Genomic DNA, 27,540 nt, shown 5'->3' on the forward strand with positions numbered 1-27,540 from the left:
TAAGTTGAATTGCAAATTGTATTAGTTTGTGATAGTGTGGTTAAGTTTTGCAGGTTTCTGATCCTGTTGCTTCGGATAGCCAGGAGATAAATCAGAACCAGAGAAGATCTTAAATGGAGAAAGCCAGGAGTTGATTTCAATGGTGATAACGATTCCCAGACAGAGATCCCAGCATGATGATAGGGGAAGTCTGATGAGAGTTAGAGCCAGAGAATGATCCAGGCATATGATTCCAGGAGGAAATTCCTGAAGAAAAGAGTTAATTCCAGGCAGAGTTCCTGAAGAAGACCGAACAAGAGTGAAGAGCTGGAAATGCTTGAAGACTCTCACTGAAGATTCCGTCAACATTCAAGGGGGAGTCTGTTGGTGCAGTTGTCTGTCGACTACATCTTAGTTCGAGTCTTACGGCAAAGCAGATTGTATAGGAATAGGAAAGTGAGAAAGTTTGTATAGAATTAAAGTGGTTGGACCGCTTATTAGACCTATTAGAGATTAGGATCGCTCTTAAGGCATGATGATGGACCGCTTATGTGGTCATCATAGTGGACCGCTTATGTGGTAGTTATGTAGATCGCTCATATGGACATGTCCATATGAGCGGCCCATAACTTCTATATATAGTAGATCCTAATGAGCGATCCATATAGTTCCAGAGTACGTATGTGTGTGTGAAAAGGCGAAGCTCTGTCCGTTTGTCTCCACATTCTTGTAACTTGTTAGCGGATCAATAAAGGAGACAGTTAAATAGTGAAATCAAGCTTTACGAAGACTAATTCAATGAATTCCGCCTCTGAACTAGTCTAAGTGCTCTTCTGATCGACTCATCGGGTCAGCAAACGATCCTACATTTGTAGGATCGGATTTCTACCTAAACGAGTCGTTCGGAAGAGCTCAACTCCGTTTCAGAGGCGGAAACAAAGAAACGGATGCGTACACAGCTTGTATAACACTCTAAACCTCTTGTAGATTGATTTTACAATGTTTACATTCACAAGGAAAACCGGCAATACCTCGGTACCTGATCTGAAAAACTGTTAGGATCAGTGCTTTTTCTGCATTTGTTGAGATACTCTTCCTCATCATGTATCAACATCACTTCCGAGATCTGGAAATATCGGAATTCTTTTCATGTTTTCAAAAATACTGTTCGGATAAACGGATGTCCAATAAGCAATCAAACAATCTGATCAACAAGTGAACCGGATGTTCAAATCAGCGAACCGAATGAGCGTTCCAAGATAGTCAATTCGAACGAGCCTGATCTGTCCAGATAAGCGACCCGGTTGTGTCCAAATAAGCGAATTCAACCGTTCATATAAGCGGTCCAAACTGTTTGAATTAGCGGTCCAAGTTGTTTGGATGAGCGGTCCAGACGGTTCGCTCGAGCTGTTCCAAGTTATTCGTTCGAGCGGTTCCAAGTTGTCCGTTCGAGCGGTTCCAACCGTTCGGATGAGCGATCCGGCTATTGTTCAGATAAGCGATCCGGCTATTGAGCTAGTCCAAATAAGCGGTCCAATATGTCCGAACGAGCGGTTCACAAGTGTCAAATAAGCGATCCGTTCGAGCGGTCTGTCCCAAAAGCGATCCAAATCAGCGAATCAGCCCAGATTCCTTCGCGATTTCGAACCGAAAAACCTTGATATCTTCCAAACGGCTTGGAATTCTGATCTGAAACTTTCCAGGATTTGTCACAGTACTATTGCGCACAATCCCTGAGATTTTGAATGATTTTTGACCGTGAAATCTCTTCGAATCAGATAAGAAGGTGTAGAAGTGAGAATATCGAGTGAAAATCGAGCTAAACAGCAAGAACTCTTCCTCCTGAGCTCTGATACCACATGTAGGATCGTTTGCTGACCCGATGAGTCGATCAGAAGAGCACTTAGACTAGTTCAGAGGCGGAATTCATTGAATTAGTCTTCGTAAAGCTTGATTTCACTATTTAACTGTCTCCTTTATTGATCCGCTAACAAGTTACAAGAATGTGGAGACAAACGGACAGAGCTTCGCCTTTTCACACACACATACGTACTCTGGAACTATATGGATCGCTCATTAGGATCTACTATATATAGAAGTTATGGGCCGCTCATATGGACATGTCCATATGAGCGATCTACATAACTACCACATAAGCGGTCCACTATGATGACCACATAAGCGGTCCATCATCATGCCTTAAGAGCGATCCTAATCTCTAATAGGTCTAATAAGCGGTCCAACCACTTTAATTCTATACAAACTTTCTCACTTTCCTATTCCTATACAATCTGCTCTGCCGTAAGACTCGAACTAAGATGTAGTCGACAGACAACTGCACCAACACGATTACGCGAAGACACGAAATTAGTATGTGGATTGTGTACCTGGCCAGTGCACAAGAAACGTATGACGTTCGTGAGACCGTGATAATTGTTACAGGTATGTCCGTTAGAATTAGGTCGTAGGTGAACATGGGGGTAAAGAGAAATGTAAGACTTTCAGAAATGAAAGTATGAATGATGTGTTAGAATCCGCGAGACAGATTCGAAGCATGAAAGGAATGAAGTGTGAATGACCTGTTTGAATCCACGGGACGAATTCAACACGTGTAAGGAATGAAAGATATGAATGGAATGTGTGAATCCGCGAGACGGATTCAAGGAATGAAAGGCTCGAATGGAATGTTTGAATCCGCAAGACGGATTCAAGGAATGAAATGCAGGAATGATATGCTTGAATCTGCGAGACGGATTCAAATCGTAAAAGGGAGAAAAAGTATGAATGGTAGGTTAGAAACCGCTAGACGGATTCAAAATATAGAAGTAGTAAAAGGTATGGGTGTTACATTTGAATCCACAAAACGGATTTAACACATATAAAAGATAAAAATTTACCCACATCAGAATTGTGTCAATAATTGACCGCAGTTATGTCAAACGAGTTCTATGAGTAAATGCAAAGTAAATGAACAAAAGAATGATCATAATGGACACACACAAACCTAAGTTTTAAAATGAAAGAAAGAAGTTTTACAACCCGTTATGTGTTAAATGTGTTAGTAATCGATCCGTAGGAGTTATAATGTAGGGCGGGCTACGACCCGGACAATAATTTAAGTATGAATGAGAAGGGTAAGCTTGGTCATGAGTACCGAAATAATGTAATGAATGAATTTGCAAGTAAGCATGAATGGAAAGAAGTACGAACGTGTACCTCGATGCATATACGATAAATAAGAAATGTCAGTTGGCCTTGAAAGATCAAATTATGAAGGTTGGCGAAATAAGTAACTAGAATGAAAAAGTTTCGTGTGAGAAATGAAATGTACTAACTGCTAAATTTCTTGATGATAATGTTAGAATTTTTGATGTGATGAAACCAACAGAATTGGTGGAAGGATGCGTACGAGTGGAGGCACATTACATGGATGAATGAAATCTAGCCTAGTACGGCTAGTACTCATGAAGAATGTGGACAGATCTGATTTACGGATCGTTGTAGTATGGAATGAAATCGAGGTAAGTAAAGTGTTTTAATTTATGACAGATAAGTATGAATTAGTAAATTGAAATCGCCCTGCAAATTGAATGGTGGAAGGAGTACGGTATAGCATGGAATGGTTGATTCCTTATAGTTAACATAAGGAGAGAACCATGTCATTGAGAATTAGATTTTATAAGTTATAAGCGAAACTTTCGGGTATGGGTTAAACTCTCGTATGAAGAACCTGTATGATGCGCTTGTTTAGGCAACTTTAGTGATGCATGAATTGAGAAGAATAGTAATGTAGGATAAATGAGGTAAGTTGAAGGTAAAGTATGAGAAATATGGACTTGTTAGAAAGAAGTCATATATACGAATAATCATGAATTGAGAATGGATAGTTATTTAGCACTACGACGTACCTATCAAAATTAAACGTAGATGTGTATGTATAAATTACGAATTTAGATCGTATAGTCAACAAAGATAATATGAGATTTGAAATAAACAGGAAGGAATGCTATTATTAGGATGTTGGAATCGTTTAAAGCAAACAAATGGTATATTGCACAGGATATACAAATAATAGAATGATGAATGAACCATTAGCTAAGAAATGTGTTGGAAGCTAGCGCTATTAGTGAAAGTGACACTAATAAGAACTCCGAGACGGGTTCTTGAAAATAGAGGGTTGTTACTAAGATGGGCCAGTGGTCGTGTTGATAGGGTAAGGGAAAGGATATTAGTGTCTAATGGAAATGAGAAAGGTTTCGGGGACGAAACCTCATTTAAGGGGGTAGACTTGTAACGCCCCAAAACTCGGGTCTAAATATTTCATTTAGACATTTTATTAGGTTGGCATAAGTAAGTAGGATTTATTGGTTAAGTGGGTTGTTTCACTAATAACCAAGTTACCTCACTTGGTTAGATAGTGTTGGTTATAGATTGAGAGTGGAAAACAATGGGGCCAACTATGTTTAATTAACAAACATGAGGGACTAATGTGGGTTAAAATGAAAGTTGGGATATTATAAGGAAATAACAACACACACAAACACACATCTCGTGTGTGTTCTGGAACGATCAGGAGCTCCCAAAGGAGCCAAACCCTAGCTCAAGCTTATATGATCAAATTGAAGGGTAAATCGAAGCTCAAATTCATGAATAAACACGGATTAATGATCACCATCACAAGAGGATCAAAAGGTATGTCTCAAAACTAAGATTGGTGATCTTGTATGAAATGGGTTATGTCTTAATCCATGAATTGGGATGAAATTGAGCATGAGAATGTATTAGTATCATGATATAGAGCATAGATTACACATGGTTTAGGCTAATTAGATGATTAGAGATGAAACCCACTTGTAGTAGTGAAGATGATGATATGGATAATCATGCATGTTTAATTGTTGTGTAAAGTTTATGTATGATGTTGTATGTAATGAGTAATAGTTAGTTAATTTGGGTATATTATGAGGATTATATGATTCTAAGTGGAACTTGATGATCTTGACATGAACTTGTAATATTATGCATGAATTAGTTGTATATTGTGCATTAAATGGTGTACGCACACCAAGTGTTTGATGAAATGCCTAAGTGAAGTTAGGATGTGAGATTATAGGAAATGGCTTGACATATATGAGTGGAATATGATAATGATATGACTAGTAGTTTACTAACTTGAAGAATGTGTTCTAGATGGAACTCGTATAAGAATTCGGGTTGAATATATGCGTGAGTCAAGTTTATGCATTTGGAGCTTGTATGTCTAGTATGTGACTAGGTAATTATGTAGTGGTTTGTGTCACACAACATTTTGTATAAAATAAATATCACGTCATTAATATAAGTTACCCTATTAAGAAGAATACATGTTCATAAGTTGAAAGTATGTAAATAGGACATTTGACTTCTTGAAAGTCAATAATCAATGTATAGCGTGATTAGCCTTTCGGACATGATTATAATAGTAGAGAAGTCATGTGTATCGTAGTAGATGATCTATGTGTCGTAAATGATGATAATTGAGTTGTATGAATATGGGCCAATGTGACTCTTAGTCTATGCTTTGTGTATGTGGTATTTGGTTAATATAAAGTCAAGTAATGTATGAATGGAAGGAAACGAATATTAGTATGAATGAGCAAATATGCTAATCATAATGTGATTGTGATGACATGAAAGGATAGGAATCACATTAGCATGGACTCAAGAACGGAAGGTTAACGGGTCAAGCGGAGGCGAGGAATCAAGCATGAACACTAACGCTTAAGGTAAGTGACTTCCAACTCACTTCTTAGTATGTATATAGAATTTTCATGTTCATGATTGTGGGGAAATTATGTAAGGTTATGTAATGCTGAAAGCATTAAGGTAATTTAATGGTTTTAAACGGGTCGAATAATTATGTATAAGTAAGGTAGCGGTAATGAAATTCGTAAAGATTACGGACCCGGGGCAAGGATTCTTAGTCTAAAATGCAGGGAAAGGTTTTACGGACAATTAGAAACAAGTTATGTTGAGATATGCATGAATGGGTCAAAATTTGGTAAAAGGGAAATAAGTCAAAGGCATAAGAGTCATAAAGTTAGGTAGTCCAAATATTGGATTTTTACTCCATGTAATGGAGAATTAAATTACGGTCGCGTTGGAAAAAGAATCGGGTAAAACGGATAAAAAACGAGTAAGTTATGCGAGTTTTAGTATTAAAAACAAAGGCTGAACTGGGCATCACCGTAGCTTACGGTGCCCACCGTAAGCTACGGTGGGTGCTGGGCATTTAATTCTGCCGTAAGGCAGTTTATTTCTACCGTAAGTTTTTGGGGCCACCGTAAGCTACGGTAGCCACCGTAGCTTACGGTGGAGGTCAGGTGTAAAAGTATTGTTTATGTAATTTCTTCGTTTTTCTTCGAATTCGGACCCCGTGAACCCATTCCAAGCCTCGTTAAGTTTTTATAATGTTCCTTAACCCTACCAAATGGCTTGGTAAGTTACGGATGTATATGAAACTCATTTTTAAGATCCGAAACATACCCGATAGATAACTTGAAAGCGTTTAAGATGTGCGAATAAGAACAGGGTATGTAAGCGAGTATGTGGGGTAATTAATTAAGTACGTGGGTATGTATGTATGTATGTATGTATGTATGTATGTATGTATGTATGTATGTATGTATGTATGTATGTATGTATGTATGTATGTATGTATGTATGTATGTATGTGTGTGTGTGTGTGTGTGTGTGTGTGTGTGTGTGTGTGTGTGTGTATGTATGTATGTATGTATGTATGTATGTATGTATGTATGTATGTATGTATGTATGTATGTATGTATGTATGTATGTATGTATGTATGTATGTATGTATGTATGTATGTATGTATGTATGTATGTATGTATGTATGTATGTATGTATGTATGTATGTATGTATGTATGTATGTATGTATTTATGTATAGATTTCACTAGTGAATGTATGCACGTGTATAGTTATGTTTCGTTTTAAGTATGGGTGTAAGTATGTAGATATGTACGTAGGTAGGTATATATGTAGGTAACGGTGTAGGTGCGTATGCGGGTAGATATACATGGGTGTAAGTATTATGTATTTAAGTGTGAAGGTGCATACGTGTGTAGGTGTGAACGTATATATGCGGATGCTAGTATGCATGTATAACCGTATGCCAGTAGGTAAGTACGTATGCTCATATGATTTCAATATGATTGAGTATTGATGCAAATAACAGTGTACCTTGAGAATGAAGAATAATGCAGGTACAATGTTGAAGTCTCGCCGGAGAGTGGATACTCAGACGGAAATGCCTAAGTGCAAAGGAATAACGGAATAGAAAGTAAAAGTGTATGAATCTTGTTACGTTCATAATGTGTACTAATGTTTGAAATTGTATGGTAAGTGTAGGTTGTACGAGTCACGGAGGATCTCTGAGGAGTGGAGATCGAAGACCGAGTCACAAGTTAGATTGTACGGGACTGTTTGAATATCTAATTTAGTAAACATAGTTTATGTTTCTATTTCGTAAATGAGTTCGATTGATGTATTCATTATAAATGTGTCACCTTAAAATGAACTTCAAGTAAGTTAAGACGTTCATAATGAAAGAAATTTTATGGTACGTATTTTCCGCTGCGTCTTTTCAGTTAAAGCGTGTTAGGGTGTAACAGACAAAGTTTTTATGAAGCTATTGTCAAGGGGGAGTTTGTTGGTGCATATTTGTGACAACAGCTTAGATTTGGTCTTTGGATATCTTGTAATTAGTTTAACAATAAACAGTTAGCGGGTTTAGCTTTGTAATAGTGAGATTATAGAGTTTGGGCTAAACTAAACCCAATTGGATGTAGGGGGGACGAATTGGGCCTTGCCCAAGTAGTAAACCCTAGTCCAATTAGTAAACCTTGTGTTATATAAACAAGGCTAGGCTTTAGGGTTCAGGTTAATCAGTTAATCAGCCAAAACAGTTTATGAGAGACAGAATTTCGTGAGAGTGATTGCTTGGACGAAATTGAGTGATTGGTTAGGGTTTTGATTGATTGTAATCAGTATTGATAGATAATCAATAAAAACCCGGTTTGAAAGTGAATTGCTGATTTCTGTTTCCTACACGTTTTCTGCTATATTCTGATCAAGAGGATTCCGCACTCTTGATTGGAAAGACGATTCTGTGAAGATCCATACACATCAAGGGGACCTACACAAATTACTGATTCTCACGCCGGAGAGTGGTAACAAGGAGCACCCCCACCCCTTCCTCCGTGTTACGAGTCACGGTGTGTTTTCCTTGTGCAGGAGACAGGTCAGCAGACGATCTAGCCACCGATCCTCGGAAATAAGGGATTAACCCTACTTGACGAGACCAGTAAATTAACCTCCCTTTGTTAACCACTGTTTCATCAGAAGCCGACATTAAATTTGATGCAATACATATTTGATTGAACATCATCCCCACCATGCATGTTATATTGCTTTTTGGACAAGATGGGGTGCATTCGATCGCCCACTAGTCACATGTTTGTTCAAATATATATTGAAGTTTAGTTGGGTGTTTTTTTTTTCTTTTTTTTTTTTTTTTTGAAAAATTGAAGTTTAGTTAGGTGATAAATTAAAATAATGCAACTTAATTTCCACATTCTATTAATCCTTCATATTTATTATCTATTGCTTCATATTTATATGAGTGAGTTATCTATATTATATATATTATATAAAGTAGTTGTTAGTAAAGGAGAGAAAAAATATTATTCTTAGTCAATAAATTTGGAGAAAATATTGTTCTCCATCTATAATTTATAATATTTTTGAAAATGGTTGTAAGTGAAGTAGAGAAAATGTAATGATAAAAATATAAAAAATATTATTTAATTAAAAATAGAGAGAAAATATAGTAATTTTTAGTATAATTATAAGAATAAAGATTAAAAGGCTTATATGAATGATTTTATAAACTTATTTTATAACTTTTTATGGAGGTAATACTTAATCGTTCATGTGTTTTTGCACATATATCATCAATACTCCCAACTTACAACGATACTTTTGGTGATATGAATTTTATAAGTATAGTAGTCCTTAGTATAGATTGGTAGTTAAATTTTTAGTTAAGTTTGTGTAAAATGACCAAACAATCCTCAATTATTTAATCTAAAAAACAACATTGAACAAAGAACTTAAATATTTCATTTCATATCTATTAATTTACAAAAAAATTTTGTGAGAGCATTTCACTATTTGATTTTTTACTACTCTTAACCCTTACACTTTTATTTTTTACACATTATACCCAATAATTAAGCTTACTATTTAAGCCTTAAACTTTTTTATTTTGCCCTTTTTAATTTCTTTTTTATGTTGCTTTATTATTGTTTTGACTTAGTATTCATTTTTATGATAATTTTTATGTTTCAGTCTAAAGTTTACGAGTTAACCTGCTACACACATGTGTGGTTCAACGCTTTTATATATATATATATATATATATATATATATATATATATATATATATTTTTTGTAGTTTAACAATCCTCTAGCTACGAGCAGGTCACATGTCGACTTAGTTATTCTCATCCATGTTTGCTGTTTTGGTCTATTTTCTGTGAGTTCACACACATTTTTTTATAATAATGCTTTACGTTTCGGTTTAAATTTTGCGATTTAACACGTCGCTATACGTATGCATGGTTAAACGTTGTTCCATCTACATTTTGTTCGGTTCAACAAACCCGCTGCAAAGCGCGGGTCATAAGGCTGGAGGGTGTAGGGGCGCCACCCAACCCAGCTGGCACTCTATAGCGCCCCAGGGCGCCATCAGTCCACACCCCCGACGCTATGCCGGGGCGCCATTGATTGTTCGCCACCATGGTAACAGGCTGAAATCGCGTGGAACGAGGAGGAATGGTCAAATATGACCGTTTTCAAACGGTCCAATATTAAAAAAAAATCTTATTTTATTATATATATATAACCTATTCTAAACTAAAAAAACTCACCAATTACAACCAAAACACACACCAATCACAATTAAAACACACACCAATCACAACTTAAAAATGTCTTCTTCGAGCTCGTCATCCGACGGTGTTCTTGATGATATGGTTATCACCATGGCGCAAGAGGCGATTAATTATTTGCAAGAAGAAGCTGAATCCTCTGCATCGCGTACCAGACAACCGCCTATTGAACGGAATTGGTTAGCTGCTCATGAACATCTAGTGCAAGATTATTTTTGTGAAACTCCCGTGTACGATGATGTTCAGTTTAAGCGTAGGTTTCGTTTGAGCCGACGACTATTCGTTAAAATTTCCAATGATCTTGCGGGCGAATCCCTTTTTTTCACGCAAAGGGTAAGTGCAAGTCGCAAAGTTTGTTTCTCTGGACTACAAAAGTGTACAGCAGCAATTAGGCAACTAGCCTACGGCACATCGAGTGATGTGTGGGATGAGTATTTAAGGATGTCGTCAAGAATGTGTCGTGAGTGTCTTGAAAATTTTTGTGAAGGTAATTTTTATTAACACTAGTATTTATTATTTTTTTACGTCGTTATTATTTTTTAATTAGAAATAATTTATTAGGTGTAATCTCTCTGTACGGGAGACGATATTTGAGGATGCCAACCGCAGCCGACGTTCCAGTTCTATACGAGGCCCATCAGCGCTTACATGGGTTTCCTGGAATGTTGGGAAGTCTTGATTGCATGCACTGGGAATGGGCGGCATGCCCAACCGCTTGGAAAGGGCAACATCATCGTGGTGTCCACGATGGTCCTACCCTAATATTACAAGTGGTCGCTTCTCAAGATTTATGGATTTGGCATGCGTACTTTGGCATGGCTGGTACTAACAATGACATTACAGTTTTAATGACCACGAATCTATTCGACGATGTTATAGATGGTGTTGCACCAGATACTTCATTCTATGCAAACGACGTGTAGTATAAGTATGGCTACTATCTCATAGACGGTATTTATCCCGAGTGGGCGACGTTGGTAAAAAGTCTGTTAGTGCACTATGTCTGTTGACTTCGTCTTGTATCATGTCATGTAATAGGATGTATAGATCAGGGCTCGTAGTTAGAGAAAACAGGATATATGTGTGGCTAAGGTAATTCCGCACGGAATTAGTCAAGCTAATTCCGCACGAAATTAACCTTGTTAATTCCGCACGGAATTAATCGCCTATATATACCTGTGATTCCGTTACAAATGCATCGTTCTTCTGATTTGGTACCGAAGTGCTCTCGGTTTGTGTCCAGGTGCTGTAAGAATATCAAATCACTAATAGAGACATATTAAAGAGTATCAAGTTGTTTTCACGTCCGTTTCACTGATTCCGCCTTTGATTCGGATCCAAAACTCTTCTGAGTGGCTAGTTCGGGTCAAACAACGATCCTACAAGTGGTAGCAGAGCTTCAGGAGGAGGAGTTTCATCAAATTCAGCTTGATTTCATCAGAATTTCATACTTCTACACCTTCTTTCTAAATTGAACAAGATTTAACGGTCGAAATGGAATGAATTTCACATATGTCATGCGAAACAGTGATTTAGTTAATCCTTGAAAGAATTGGACTAAAATTCGACTTAAAATTGACAAAATTTGTAATTCCGCTTGAAAAACCGTTCGAACAAAATGACATCATCATAATTCCGTTTGAAACTGGACTTTAATTTCGCACGGAATTAGGTAGTTGGAGTTAATTTCGCTTGAACTTACAGCTAATCTCGCTTGAAATTTAATTCCGTTTGAATTGCTTCAAACGAAATTATAATTCCGTTTCAAAAATCTAATTTCGCTTGAGTGAAAGATAATTCCACGCGGAATTAGTTATTCCGTTTGAAACCGTTATTCCGCACCAAAGTGATTCCGCACCAAAACTTAATTTCGTTTGAAAGTGGATATTTTGTATCAAGATCATTTCACGACAACCAATTGTTAGTTTATCTCAAGTTGTTTGATACTGTTTAAACTGATTGTGTTTGTTTGATTGTTATTTTGTCTCCAGGTTATAATTCAAGAAATTCACATCATGGCTGAAGAATTCTACAACACGTTCTTCAATACGTTTACATCCGAGTCTTCTGAAATCTTAACTGTTACACCAAAAACCATAACTAAAGCAATAAATGAGAACATTAAACATGACAACTTCTACGGCACATATTCAAAACCACAAACTCTTGAAAGTATTGAAGACTATACATGGTGGAAAGAGCGTTTCATCAACTGGGCAAAAGCTTATGCTCATGAAAGCTGGTTCTGTTTGGAATTCGGTTACAGTAGACCAAAAGATGATAAAGGAGAAGATCTACCACTCAAGAAATTATCTAGAGATGACAAAGCAGAATTTGCAGCTGAACAGAGAATGATTGCACTAATTCAATCTTCAATCAGAAATGACATGTTTGCTTTATTGCAACATGATGGGTCATCAATAGGCAGAGGGGGGTAAACAAATAAAGAAAAACAAAATTGCTTTATTAAAGAAAGAATTTGATTTGTTTGATAGTTTAAAAGATGAATCTGTTAGGCAAATGATAGAGAGCTTTGGTCATTTAAAAATTGAACTTGATCGTTTTGGCATTGTCAAAACAAGAGAGGAAATCATTGATAAGATCATAGAAGCGTTACCACGAGCTGATCAGTGGCAAACGTTTGTTTTTATTCTAAAAAATGATGCTTTGTATGATGAAATTTCTCTTGATGTTTTGATAGAAAAGATTGAAAGTCATGAACTGGAGTTGCAGAAGCAGAACAAGATGAGTAGTTCTTCGCATCAACAGAATGTTGGTCTATATTACAAAGGCAATCTACCATCGGTGAAACCTGATAGTTCACTAAAGACAGCTTTCAGTAGTGAGAGGACAAAAGAGCCACAGAAAAGCTCATCAAGTTATGATCTGGGTTATCATTCATCAGTTTCAAAAGCTAGTTCTGAAGAAGCAGAGGAGATACTGTGTAACATTGCTCTCAAGTTGAAAAATTCTCATGCAATGAGCATTAATGCAGCTAAGCAGCAAATGAGTTTCCTTGCATCTGTTCTGGAATCGTATGAAGGTCTTGTAGCTAGTAAAATTGGAAACTCAGAGTTAACTAAAGAAGACTACGACCAGATTGATCCGGAAGAAATGGAGCTCATAGACATTCGCTGGTGTTTAGCAAGTTGCATTCGCAGAGCTCAAAGATACATGGAGATTACTGGGAAACAATCTTTAGGCGGTGCATCAACAAAACTTGGATTTGACAAGTCCAAAGTGACCTGCTTCAAATGTAAGCAAAAAGGTCATTTCAAAAGAGAATGCAATAATTCTGCAGTTGGTGGAAATGAACATCCGTTCAATGATGATTATTACCGAAAGGCAATCTACCACCGAAGCAGAGAAGAGCCAAAAATGATTGAAGATAAACCCAGAGAAAAATCAAGAGCACTTGCAGTATTCCATAATGATGAAGGATATGATTGGAGTCAAGTTTGTCCAGAAGAAGATCGTTTGGAAAATATTCGAAAAACTGCTCATGGCAAAGCTATATCAAAGAGCAAACATTATGTTTTTATTGCTGAAATCAAAGAGGAAAACAAAGAAGAAAAAGACACAGCTGTAATCAAAGAGAAAACCAGAGAAGAGATTCTAAATGAGAAAAACATTTTGAGAAAGAAACATTGTTTTGAACAGAATGGATGAAATGCAAGAAGAGTATGAGAGTGCTGTCATCAATAAGAGATGGGATAAGAAGAGAGAGTGTTATGTCAACAGAGAAGGTGAACCTGTCGTTCCCGAGAAAGACATAATTTTTGAAGATGTTCTTCTCATAATTCCTTCATCGGCCGAATATTATAGAAATGTATTAAAAGATGACACGTATGCAAAAAGGCATGAAAAGGAAATAAGATATGCCATGACATCGTGTTTGAGGAAGAGGGATGAAGAGAGAATGAAGAAGAATGTTGAAGAAATGGTGAACAATTTGAAGAAAGCTGCTGAAGAAAGTAAAGCAGAAGCTGTTGAAGTTGAGGTTGTGAAGAAAGTTGAGGTTGAAAGAAAAGATTGAAGGAAAAATTGAGGTGAATGAAAAGAATGAGAAAGCTGTTACTGAAGAACAGCAGTTTGTAGAAGATGAGAAGAAAATTGAAAGTTTGACTAAAGTGAAGAATGGATTTTGAAGGTAGCTAGTGATGCTAGTGATGAGGTTGGTGTTGAAGGAAAGCAGAAAAATGCTGATCAGACAAAAGTTGCAGCAAACACCGAAGTGCCAATCACTGAGGTAAATTCTGATTCTGAAATCTTAAAAATGTTTGAACAGTGCAAGAAATGCATGGAACCATGCAGTGCTTGTACTGAAAAAGATGAAAAGTTCAGAACAAGAAATCTTGAATTCAAAAAAGTTGAAGAAGTTTTCAAAAATAAATGCAAAGAAATGTTAGAAAACGAAAAGGTTTTAAAAGAAAATAATGAAACACTTTCAGAAAAATATAAAAAATTAGTAAAAGAAAATGAGATTTTGAAAGAAAATATTTTGAAAAAGACAGAAGAATGTGATCAAAAGGAAAATGTTTGTCAAGAAATGAAGAAAGAATATGATTCAATGAAATTGGCATATCTCATTACAAAAGAGTCATATGAAAAGGTGAAGGGTGAAATGAAATTTGTTCAATCAAGATTGAATTACTGTTCTGAAACATCAAAGGAACTAAAACGAATGTATGAAATTAAACAAGGTGTTGTAAATTCATATATTGAAGATGTTGCTAAGCTAAAACGACAGATTGCTGATTTAGAACAGGATAACAACAAATTAAAAAGTTACCATGCGTCGTCATATGTGCTTGAACGTATTTTCAACATAAAACCAGATGGAAAAGATTCTGAGCAAAACAAGAAAGGTATTGGCTCAGAGTTTCATCAAGTTCCACCACCGGAAAAGTTTGTGTGTTATGATGATGAAAAGGTCGAAAAAGCTTTCAACTTGGTAGATCAATTGCCAGACAACATTGACATAACCTATTCCAAATCTGATGATTCTAGTGATTAGAGGTGGTAAGTAAGGTCATTGAAAGTGTGTTGAAAGAAGAGTCGGTTGATACAGGTAATTCTGAATCACAAGATGAAAATGAAGGTAATTTTCATGATGGATATCTGAAAAACACAAAATCCGAGAAAAATTTGAATGATGATTCAAAAGGATTGGTGTATACCATGATTGGATCGGACAAACTATTCTTAGATGTTGTATTTCCAATTTAGAATGTGATTTCAGAAAAGATTAACAAAGTTTTCAAAATGGTTGAAATTGAGAAATCTGAAATTTCAAAGTTTGCTGGAAAAGGACACAAAACTTTTTATAACAAACCTAGTTTCAAGAAGAAAAACATGAAGGCTGGTTTGGGTTATAAAAGGAAACAAAACTGGAAGAAAAATGAAGTGCCAAATTATTAGGCAAAAATGAGTTTTGTTCAAGGAAAAAGTTTAGCAGAAGAGAAAGAACTTAAAATTGGACGACAGTCGAATGATGAGTTCTTAGCTCAAAAGAAAAAGCAACAACCACAGGTCAAAGATGTATCCAAGAGAACATGTTTCAAAATGTGATCAAATTGAACATCTTGCACGCAAGTGTCCAAACCTGAAACCTGTTGATGTTGACAAAAAGAAGTCTGAAAATGTTGAGAAACAAAAATCTGAGAATGTGAAACAAAGGTCAACTAGATTTGATTCGAAACAAACTTGGAGGTACAATACAAACAAGTTTGCTTCAAATCAAAATTGGAAATCAAACCCGAACAGGTTCGATTCAAGACAGACCTGGAATTCTCACATACCCAGATTTAGAACAATACAAAGTTGGAAAACATCAGTTGATATGACAAAACCCCAACAGTTTTGGAAATCAAAAGTTGTTGTTCAAAATCAAAATGTTCAAAAAGATTCACATTTTTACAAAAGAGGTGCTTCAAAAGGTCAAACTTGGTCAGTTAAGAAACCAATGATTTCAAATGTAGATGAAAAAGTTGAAGTGCAAATTGAAAATGTCTTTGTTCAAAATGACAAAGATTTTCTGACATTGAATGAAGCATATTGTGTTGAAATGCCTAAGGTCAAACAGACATTGGCTAAATTGTTTAAGTAATTGAATACTTTGAATGTGCAGGTGCCCAACAAAACCAAAGATTGTGAGAATGGAAGTTGGAGCAGCCTGGCACAACTAGGAGAGGAGGCTGCTGGAACCTGTGTTGAGTAAAACAGGGAGTTAGTTTGTTTAATTTCTGCAAATAAATAAACAATATTTCAAAAACTCTAAAAATTTGAAAAAGTTAAAAACCAAAAATATGTTTTTATTTTGTCAAAAATCCAAAAAAAATAAAAAAAAAATATGTTACTTGAATATGCCAAAACCCTCACGGCGGAACAAACATGATTAATTTTCACAAGAATGAAAAAAGGTTTTCAAACTGTAAAAGATCAATGTGTTGTAAATCATGGGGGTATGTTATATCTTTTGCTTAATGTGCTCCGATTAGCAGAAAATGGATGGCGTGACAAAGCTATCAGTGTCGGTTTGTCAAATTTTCTTTAAATGGTTTTGCATTTTAGGAGGAGTAAGAATATTTCAGAAAATACAAAAACAATAGAAAATTTGAAAAAGTCAAAAACATGATAAAATTCGAAAAAGAGTTTTTGTGTAAAAAGAGGAAATGATAGTACATCAGTAGACAATCACAGTACGCTAAAGAAATGGAAAGTTAAAATGTGATAAACGGTCTCACTAATGATGTGCCAGTAGATTTTTACACGCTTAGTAGATTGTTTTCGAGATATAAACCTAAATATCAAATATTTTACTTATCTCGTGGGGAACATCTCTCGGATATATAGGTAACCCCTGAAATCTTATTTGAAGGGCTTTCTATTTCTGACATACTAGGTCTTTGTGCATGATGATATCTGGGGTATTGTACCTGGACTTCTGATTTTGCGGGAGCAATAGCCTAGTCCTCGTATAATGCTTTGCATTGCTTTATTCATAAAGCTAGCCCTTAGCATAAAAAATGATGAAACATTGAAAAATGTTAATCATGTGTTGTTGAAGAAAAGATCCCCAAACGGGGACACACTGAAAGACGAGCCATCATCTCTTTGCTGAATGGAAGTTCTGACCTGAGCTCTCATGGTTTCGCATTACCCGTTTACAGATATCATTAGTGTACATTCACCTATAAGACTGAATATAGAAGTCTGGATACGGGAGTATATTCTGAGGTGGGACACGCGAATAAGTTAAGTCCTTAAAACACTAAATCTGTATCTCGAAACAGTTGAACTTTGTGTGAAAATTTAAGTGGATCAGTATACTGACAATCTAAGTGAATCGTTTAGAACTGAAAGTATTTTAAAGCTCAACGGTACTAGTGATTTGTCATAAACTGATATGATCCTCTGACATGAACTCAAACAAAAATATTGTCTGTAAATATGTTTGTAAATATTTCTTTACTACTTTAAGTTTCAGAAAAATCCAAAAAGATTTTGATTTTACTTTAGTTTCGACAACCGATGTCTGAGTGCTGAGTTTCAAAATCTAAGTATGCTGATCGTGTTTCTGAAAATAAAAACAAGTTCATTAATTTGAAACTTGAATTTTTATCATAAAATCAAAAACAATTTGTGATGTCTCCAAGGTCATTAGTTTGGACTTGGATGATTAACTATGAGGGATTTAGATGTTTATATCTCCAAGGTCATTAGTTTCCGATCCGTTTCGCTGAAACTGCCAAAACAATGGAAGTTTGTTGATAGAGGGAGTGATTAAAGAGTTTAAAAGAGCCAGATTATGATTTCTGGAAATTCAAAAGATTGTTACTCAGAAATGTTTAAGAATTTGCAGATACCAGATTACGATCCCGATAGCAGAGTCTAAGGGGGAGTCTGAAGACAAGCTTAAAGCAAGGGGGAGCTTGTAACCAGAAAGCAAGGTGTCGATCCCTAAAGCACGGAAGCTTGACGAAAGGGGGAGCCTGAAGATGATGTTAATGAAAGAGCCAGAAGCAGATTCTGGTATAACATTCAAGATCGAAGAAGATAAAGATAAATGGATGCTTACAGTGTAAGACAATTTGGAAAGCCAAAAAAAACTGATCAAGACTGAAGATGTGTCATGCTAAAGATTAGACACTGAAGACTTCGTCAACATCTAAGGGGGAGTCTGTTAGTGCACTATGTCTGTTGACTTCGTCTTGTATCATGTCATGTAATAGGATGTATAGATCAGGGCTCGTAGTTCGAGAAAACAGGATATATGTGTGGCTGAGGTAATTCCGCACGGAATTAACAAAGTAATTCCGCACGGAATTAGTCACGCTAATTCCGCACGAAATTAACCTTGTTAATTTCGTACGGAATTAATCGCCTATATATACCTGTGATTCCGTTTCAAATGCATCGTTCTTCTGATTTGGTACCGAAGTGCTGTCGGTTTGTGTCCAGGAGCTGTAAGAATATCAAAGCATTAATAGAGACATATTAAAGAGTATCAAGTTGTTTTCACGTCCGTTTCACTGATTCCGCCTTTGATTCGGATCCAAAACTCTTCTGATTGGCTAGTTCAGGTCAAACAACGATCCTACAAAGTCTTTCGTGTCCAGATGATAAAAAAAGATTGTATTTCAAGAAAAAACAAGAGTCGGCAAGAAAAGATATTGAGCAGGCTTTCGGTGTGTTAAAGAAAAGATGGTCTATCATCACGCAGCCGTCGAGGATAGTTGAAAAAAGTAAAAGGAGAAACATTATGTATACGTGTATCATTTTGCATAACATGATATTGGAGGACTCAGGTAGAGCGTTTTGTGGAGAAAGCTATGATGAAAGTATCCAACCGACGAACCCAATACTAACATACGCTGAAAAAAGAAGATATCCGAGCGAAGATACGGGCTAGGCACACACACCAAAACCTTCAAACCGATCTGAAAGAGCACCTATGGTTTTATCGTGAACAAGGAGGACTCGACACAGACGACGAGTAGTGTTTATATTTTTTTAATGAAATTATGTAGTGTTTTTATTTTTTAAATGAAATTATGTAGTGTTTTTTTTTAATGAAATTATGTTTTGTTTTTATTTTCTAGTTAAAAAATAAATATTTAAATAAAAAAATAATTAGGTAATCATGACATGGGGCTCCATCCACATCCTGCAATTTAAAGGGAGGCAAGATAAAGCCCCTGTGTTGACATGGCGCTGACGTGGAGCTTAGGTGGCATGATAAAGCCCAAGGGGGCTCCATCCACACCTCATAGCCTAAATACTAATTAGATAAATAAATTAGTCGGATGGGACCCACCAAAGTCTAAAATAATAGAATTGTTGGAAAACAATGGTTCAAATAGATAATAAAAAAACCCTCATTTTGATAATGTTAGAAATAAGTAACATATCGTATGAATTGTTTACACATTCAAGTCATTAAGTATAATTGTTTATCTAGCATCAAGTTACTAAGTCATGGAATTATGAGTATGCTAAGTAATCAAGACAACAAGGTGAAGTCACAAATTATGCCAAGATAATATAAAACTGACACGTGCTGCAAATGATCAATGATCGGGTATGAAAGCTAATGTGAAGTACGTGCACACGTTACAAGTAAATGAGGATAATCAAGGTTTGATGATTAAGTCAACAAGAACCCGTCACACGCTAACCACGATAAATATATGATGAAATATATCAAAGCTATCAAATATACCAAGACATCAAGGTGTGTTGAGGAATTGAATGGAAAATTGATACATGTCATAATTGTTCTTTGAAGATCAAGATTCAGTATGAATTACTAAAGAATAATACGAGGAATTAATTCAAAACCAACATATGTTAAATTGATCAACAACAATTTGGGTTTGTTATGAAGATTGAAAAGAAGCTGACAAAAACCTGACACGAGCTACATCTCTTGTTTGTTGCACCACCTACAATTTGACGTGACGATCTTGGTGCTATCTACTTAGCTGTCAACCTAGTGGTTATCGACATACGAAACACACTGTGGTTAACATACACCTTGTTTGTTATATGGTGCCTCCTTAGACTTTTAAAGTTCACTATGTATCTATCACTATCCAACTTGCTACTCTTACAACCAAATCTGCCTGCGGGTTGGTCTCACATTATTCAATCCAAGCTTCACGTTTCTATGAATGTTTCACTTGTAAGGGCATGCTAGAACAGTTTTCAGGCTAACTCTTTACGTTATCAACTAGGGATGAGCAAAGTCCACGAACCGAACCGACCCGACCCGATACCCGAGGATACTAGAATTAAAGAACCAAAGACCAGCCCTAAATGTACACTCGGTTATCGATTTCACATTATCGGGTTTTTCGATTTCCACCAAAAACCAAACCCAACTAAACTTGATGTACCTGATTATTTTGTATATTTAAGAATAGTAAATCTTTTTGATTGGTTGTCTTACTTTGTCATTATTAAAGAAAGAATAATATGTTTGGAGTTCTAAACATAGTCTTTTAAGACTATGGGGTGGGATGGGGGGAGGGATTGGGTTGGGGGCATTGCTCGATATACGGTAGTTGTGGGCTCTACCAGTCCATAGCCAAAAAAGTGGGGTGTGGAAGAGGCATGGCTAGGCGGCGTTGGGGTGTCATGTGGCACCAATTTTTTATTTTTTTTTTGTTTTTGTTTTTTATATTAATCATAGAATTTAATAAAGTAATTTTAAAAACGCCTTTTATTATCATACTATAAATTAACAAAATTTATGTTCTTCATGTTGTTGTACCCTATGTTTAGGGAGTATTTCAAAAATGTTTTTAGTATTTTTCACTTCCAACCCAAAATATCTCATCTTTGCAATTTAACCTCTTTGGTTTTTTTACTTTTAACACAAAGCTTTTCACTTTTTTTGCAAATTTACCCCAACACTTACTTTCAACTTTGGCCCCATAGTTTTCATCTTTCGCAAGTTTTTTTGTTTTACGTTTCGTTCAAAATTTTGCGAGTTAACACGCCGCAACGTGCGTGTGGGGTTCAAAGTTTTTCGTCTATTTTTCCCGTTTGAGAAGTTCGTCGCAATGTGCGGGTCCTAGATCGACTTAGGTATTTTTCTATGTTTTACGTTTCAGCCTAAATTTTTCACATTAACACGCCGCCATGGGTGTGCGTGGTTCAACGACTTTACATATGATTTTCATTTGGTTTTATTTTTCTTCTTTTCTATTTATTTTGTTTTTACGAGTTTTTCGGCATTGATCGCTGGTAGTGGTTTGGCATTGATGCTACTTTGCATGATTTTACGTCCCCGCCGCAACGCGGGGGCTTTAATACTTGTTTATATTAAATAACTACAATAAAATACATTATATCACCAAAAAAATCAATCATCTTCGTCTTCATCTTCATCTTCATCTTCATCTTCATCTTCAATGGAGTCGAATCTAGGAAGTGTTAAAACATGTTCTACCAAATCAGCTTGAAGGTTTGAATTTTTTTTGTCGTGGCTCGATTAGACTTTGGTTTTGCGTTCTCTCTTCGTCACTAATGTCTTCGTTATTTGATTCGGTATCCTCGCCATAATATTCAACTATTGCACGCCCTTCATCCTCTAAAATCATGTTGTGTAGAATGATGCACGCATATATCGCGTTTCTTATTTGATCTTTTTCATACAATCGACAAGGCATGCTCAAAATGCGCCACCTTTTCTACAAAACGTCAAATGCTTGCTCGACGTCTTTGCGTGCCGCCATCTGAACTTTGTTAAACTTTATTCTTTTAGGATCTAGGGTTCCATCTTTTGAAAATGATTTCACAAAAACAACCCACTCAGGGTAAATTCCATCAACTAGATAGTACCCATACTTGTATTCAACCTCATTTACAAAAAAATTGTTCCTTGTGGTCCAAGACCATTTCATTGATCATTGAAAAGGGGCGAGTGATGTATAATGTTTATATCATTATGTGAACCGGGCATACCAAAGAATGCACGCTAGATCCAAAGATCTTGTGATGCAACAACTTCAAGCATCATAGCCGGCATTCCATGATATCCGCTTATGTGAGAGACTTGCCATGCAGTTGGACAAAGTTCCCACTCCCATTTCATACAAGCTAAAGTACTTATCATCCCGTGGAGACCATGATATTCAGCGTGATGTTTCAAAATTTGTTGCATATCACTAGACGTCGGTTTTCTCAAGTATCTTTTCATATATAGTTCAATGATATACGCGCAAAAATTGTGAAGACTTTCCCTACCCACTCGTGCCGACATTTTTAAATAATCGTCCATTATGTCGGAATTATTGCCGTATGCCAATTGTCTTAGGGCGGCCGTAACCTTTTGGCACGTGGTAAATCCTAAATTACCACGCGCATCGGGTTTTGTCGAAAAAAAAACATAATTATCCTCTAAATCCTTTGATATTCCTAAAAAATAAATTTTTACTCATACGAAACGACGCCTAAACATTCTTTCATCATACGTTGGTTTTCTGGTGAGAAATAATTGCTTACCAACAAATCGTTTGCAGTTTCGCGTTCACGAACAATATACTTCCTCCGTTTGGGTTAGGGTTGGGAAGTCCCTTCATCTGAATCTTCAATAATAGCTTTCACGATCATCACCACTGTTGATAATAATATTCCTGCCATGTCGTCGGATGAGGATGACAAAACAAATCTATCGTACGAATCGCTTGAACTTGAAGAATCCATTGTATATATTTTTTTTGGAGGTTGGTAGTGGTTTTTGAATTTTTTGGATAGTAAAAATGAGTAAGAATTGTTTTATTTATATAGAATATAAGTAAAAGAATTTTTTTAAATAGCCGTTGGCCAACGGCTATGCTAAACGGCTAGCCCAACGGTCCTGTCTCACCAGCCAACCCAAGTCAGCCAACTCGCCTTACTCCCCGCCCCACGCAAGGTTTCAAACCCATGCCAGCAGGGCAACGTCGTGGCCAACGCTGGCCTGGTATGGTTTAGCCAGCGTTGCTTGGTATCCCCTGTGACAACTCGAGTTTCCGAGATTCCACTTTCGCATTTATTGCACGTTAACTGTTTGTCTAGTTGTTTACTTACACAATTTGTTTTGCTTTGTAACTGTATACGTTGTGATATGATAAACTGTATTGTGATTGTTGCATGGTTATGTGTTATTTTACGAATGATTTGACAAATACATGAACTTGATGATGAAACTGTAAATTATATGTGGTGTGTGTGTTTTATGTAAAAGATGATACTTAGGGGTGAGTAGAGTAGTTAGTGAAACCTTAATAACTCCTAACCCTAACCCCTCTCACAAATCATTATACGTATTTCAATCTTCCTCTACAATCATCTCCTGCAATCATCTTTTTCATCATTATTGGTAGCACAAGCTCTCAATCATCACTTTTGATCTCTCTCTTCATCTAGAATCAATCTAAGGTAAATGTTTAATGATTATTTGTTGCTAATCATTGGTTATTTGATTCTTGCAAACCCTAGTTCTCCAAAAAATGATTCTGTGTTTATTGATCATCCTGATTATTGTGAAATGGTTTGTGAATAGTTGCTTAATCAAATGCCTGACAATGAGATGCATGATATGTTAGAATTGGTTGATTGTTGATTAGGTTACAGCATTTGCCAATGAATGAAAAGTAGGGTTTTGATTGTAACCTGTAACTGTTCCATTGAAAACTGTGATTTGGTTTTTGAATATTTCGCATGATTGTTAGTCCGGAGATTTGTGTCAGGGTTTTGTGAAGTCACAAAGTCCGATGATTGTGATTATGAGAGTCAGGGTTTTAAACATTGCATGGGGTCCGAATTTTAGTTGATTTCCCTGAGTCTGAGCTTTGTATTAAACACATGGTCCGAACTTTGTAGTGATCACATAGTCCGAGTTTTGGGCTTGAAACATGGTCCGAGTTTTGGGCTTGAAACATGGTCCGAGTTTTAAAAGGTGGTGTTTGGTCCGAGCTTTTGTGGGGGGTGTTTGGTCCGAACTTTGTTATTAATGTGTGGTCCGAGTTTTATAAGGGGTGTTTGGTCCGAGTTTTGATTGAATTGTATATAGTCCGAGTTTTGTAAATGAAACCTGGTCCGAATTTTATAAGTAGTGCAAGATCCGAGTTTTGTTAATGCTTATATAGCCCGAGTTTGTTGATGCTTGTAAGGTCCAAGTTTAATAATATTCCGAGCTTGAATCAAGTTAAATGTTGAATGAAAAACACTTATCCTGCCACTGTATGATACTGTATGTTACTGTATGTATGTACAATCTATGTCATGTCAATCTTTAAAAAATTATCACACGGAACACAGTTGTTTGGACACCAAGGAATTGTAAACCTTATTTGAACGAAAACACTTACATTAAGTTTATGTGCAATGTACCTTAGGTCGTGTGTAACGGACCTAACCATTAATTAACACTAGAAGCACAATAACAAACCGAGCAAAGCAAGGTGAGTTCACACTCTTACCAAGGCATGGGATTCCCGGGGTAGGGAATGGGATTGGATGATTATATGTATTTACGTTGTTGTCGGGAATTATGAAATACTGACCTCGGTTGGGATAGGTCACTTATAGATACTACTAGACTAGTGATACATGGGGAAGCCCCCACTACTCTTAGCACACATGCCTGTGATGGCCGCGATACTGATACTGATCTTCGCACACATGCCTGGAATGGCCGCGATACTGATACTAAACTCTGCATACATGCCTGGAGGGCCGCGATACAAATAAAACTAGTCTACAATACATGGGAAACCCCCACTAATCTTCGCAAACATGCCTGGAGGGCTACAATGTAATTATAAACGATACATGGGTTACTAAACAAACAAACGTTTTACGAAAGGAATACTATTACTAAACAACCCACTGTGAACTCGCTCAACTAGTTGTTGACTCTCTGTTACATGCCTTGCAGGTCGTTAGGTATACATGGAGCTTGCACTGGGAGGCACGATCGTTGTGGACAAGGATCGTGAATGCTTTGATAAAACAATTTTGACATTACATATTCATACTTATGTTGGGCTTTTACTTATATGCTTCTGCTTAACATTGATATTACGTTTATGTTTTGATCACCTTTCATATTGGTTTGGTTGAATTACATTTACTATTACTTATTACTTACATGTTCAATATGATTGGTGGCTTGATCCTGGTCATGTCACGCCTCCAAGCGGTGGTACTCCGCGAGTGGATTTTGGGGGTATGACAGATTGGTATCAGAACCATTGGTTATAGAGAACTTGGTTTTAATATGGGGAAAACGTTTTTATTAAAAGCAGACTATAACCAGTACAGTGCTCAACGATCCACAACGACGCTTCGCTCCACATGCAAGGCTCAACATCATAGGTACTACTATTCATGTTTACTTTGCCTACTTGCTAGAATTACATAGAACTTTGCTCGTGGTATGCTTAGATTACATTGCCTACTATTCGTTATGGCTTGAGAACACTTGTGTGCTTACTCTCTTCTGCCATCGCACTATTCGCGAACGCTCTCTCAGTTATGTTACCTTTGCTATGAAGATCATGGCTGGACGCATTAACTTGACACAAGCCCAGTTGACGGCTCTCATTAACGAACAAGTTGCTGCGGCACTTGCAGCCGCACAAGCAGGAGGTATACCCTGCAGTCGTAACTCACACTAGGATCTTTAGATCCTACACTCCTAAACTAACTCTTGTGTTTAACCTTGTCCTGTTCTTATATACACAACAGGTCAACACGCTCAGCCACCTGTTTGCACTTTTAAGAATTTCATGGACTGTCGTCCTAGCACGTTCAGTGGCACGGAGGGAGCAGTGGGACTCCTCCATTGGTTTGAAAAACTCGAGTCGGTGTTTGAGATGTGTGAATGCCCTGAGGCTCGCAGGGTGAAGTACGCCACTGGCACACTGGAAGGAATCGCGCTGACTTGGTGGAATGCGCAAGTTCAACTTTTAGGATTGGCAGCTGCTAACGCCACTCCTTGGAATTATTTCAAGGAGCTGATTAAACGGGAATATTGCACACGTGACGACATCCACAAGTTAGAGGTGGAGTTCTTTCATCTGAAAATGACTGGGTCGGAAATTGAGGCATATACTAAAAGATCAAACGAGCTGGCCGTCCTGTGTCCAACTATGGTGGACCCTCCTATCTGACGTATTTAGTTGTATCTCAAAGGGTTGGCACCAGAAATTCAAAGCCACGTGACATCGGCCAACCTTGCTAACATCCAGGATATTCAGCGTCTTGCTCATCGCCTCACAGATCAGGCAGTGGAACAGAACAGGCTGCCTAAACGTATCAGTGCTACCAATGCTACTACTTCCGCTACTCCCAGTGATAACAAGCGGAAATGGGATGGGGATTCCAGCAAAGGTTCAGCTACAGCTCAGTCTCAGGTTCAGCAGCGCAAGACTGATAACTACCAGAGCCCTGGTCAGCAAGCTTCGGGTAATCAAAGACAGGGTGGATATCGGGGAAATCTCCCAAGGTGCAATACTTGCAACAAGCACCACAACGGCCAGTGCAACAAGGGTCGTTGTCAGCGGTGCCTCAAGATGGGTCATGTGGCGAAAGATTGCAGAAGCTCACGACCTGCGAACCAGAATCAGCAACAACAACCACCTGCTCCACGAAACCAGCAGCAACAACAGCAGCGAGGCAACAGAGGATGCTATCAATGTGGTGCTGAAGGCCACTTCAAACGTGACTGCCCCCAGTTAAACCAGAACCAGAACAGCAACAATAACAACAATCAGGGCAATGGCAACAACGGGGGAAACAATAATGGCAATGATGCTAGGGGTCGCGTGTTCGTGTTGGGGCAGGGTGATGCAAGGAATGATCCTAACGTAGTTATGGGTAAGTTTCTTCTCGATGACTTTTATGTTACTGTATTGTTTGACTCGGGTGCGGATACCAGTTATGTGTCTCTAAAAGTTAGTCAAATGTTAGCCAACGGTAAAAGTTTAGAGGCCCCGCACGTAGTCAAGGGTTGTAACATTGTCTTAGCGGGTCAGACTTTCTCCATCGACCTCATTCCTATAGTTCTGGGTAGTTTCGACATCGTTATTGGGATGGACTGGTTATCCCAGCAGCAAGCAGAGATCCTATGCAAGGAGAAGATAGTTCGTATTCCCCGTCCTGGTAAAGAATCTCTCGAAGTTCAAGGCGACAAGAGTGGTGCCATAGTTGGCATCATCTCCTTTCTGAAGGCTCAGAAATGTTTACGAAAGGGTCACACTGCCATTCTAGCACTTGTTACAGATGCGTCAACGAAAGAGAAGAGATTAGAGAATATCCCTGTTGTACGTGATTTTCCCCAAGTGTTTCCTGAAGATTTACCTGGTCTACCGCCTCATCGCCAGGTCGAATTTCAGATTGAATTAGCTCCTGGAGCAGCACCAATAGCTCGCGCACCGTATCGATTAGCTCCAACCAAACTGGAAGAACTGTCTAAGCAATTGCAAGAGCTCTTGGATAAGGGCTTTATTCGTCCTAGCTCTTCGCCTTTGGGAGCTCCAGTACTATTTGTGAA

At 37.3% G+C, this 27,540-nt stretch overlaps 1 protein-coding gene and 1 long non-coding RNA gene across 3 annotated transcripts; both read left to right on the top strand.

Moving 5' to 3' along the window:
- The first annotated feature begins 4,536 nt into the window (after window positions 1-4,536).
- Window positions 4,537-7,586, top strand: LOC110938936. Of its 2 annotated transcripts, none has more exons than XR_004893117.1 (3): window positions 4,537-4,671; window positions 5,661-5,744; window positions 7,387-7,586. It is a non-coding gene; the product is annotated as an uncharacterized LOC110938936 (long non-coding RNA). The 2 variants fall into 2 exon arrangements; XR_002591832.2 differs by having other exon boundaries at window positions 4,545-4,671; window positions 5,656-5,744.
- Window positions 7,587-10,028: 2,442 nt separating this feature from the next.
- Window positions 10,029-10,912, top strand: LOC110943332. The gene is made up of 2 exons (XM_022185083.1): window positions 10,029-10,476; window positions 10,551-10,912. The coding sequence occupies exons 1-2, from the start codon at window positions 10,029-10,031 to the stop codon at window positions 10,910-10,912; spliced, it is 810 nt and encodes a 269-aa protein (XP_022040775.1).
- The last annotated feature ends 16,628 nt before the right edge of the window (window positions 10,913-27,540 follow it).

The sequence above is a fragment of the Helianthus annuus genome, chromosome 5, assembly GCF_002127325.2.
Source record: "Helianthus annuus cultivar XRQ/B chromosome 5, HanXRQr2.0-SUNRISE, whole genome shotgun sequence".
Taxonomy (NCBI): domain Eukaryota; kingdom Viridiplantae; phylum Streptophyta; class Magnoliopsida; order Asterales; family Asteraceae; genus Helianthus; species Helianthus annuus.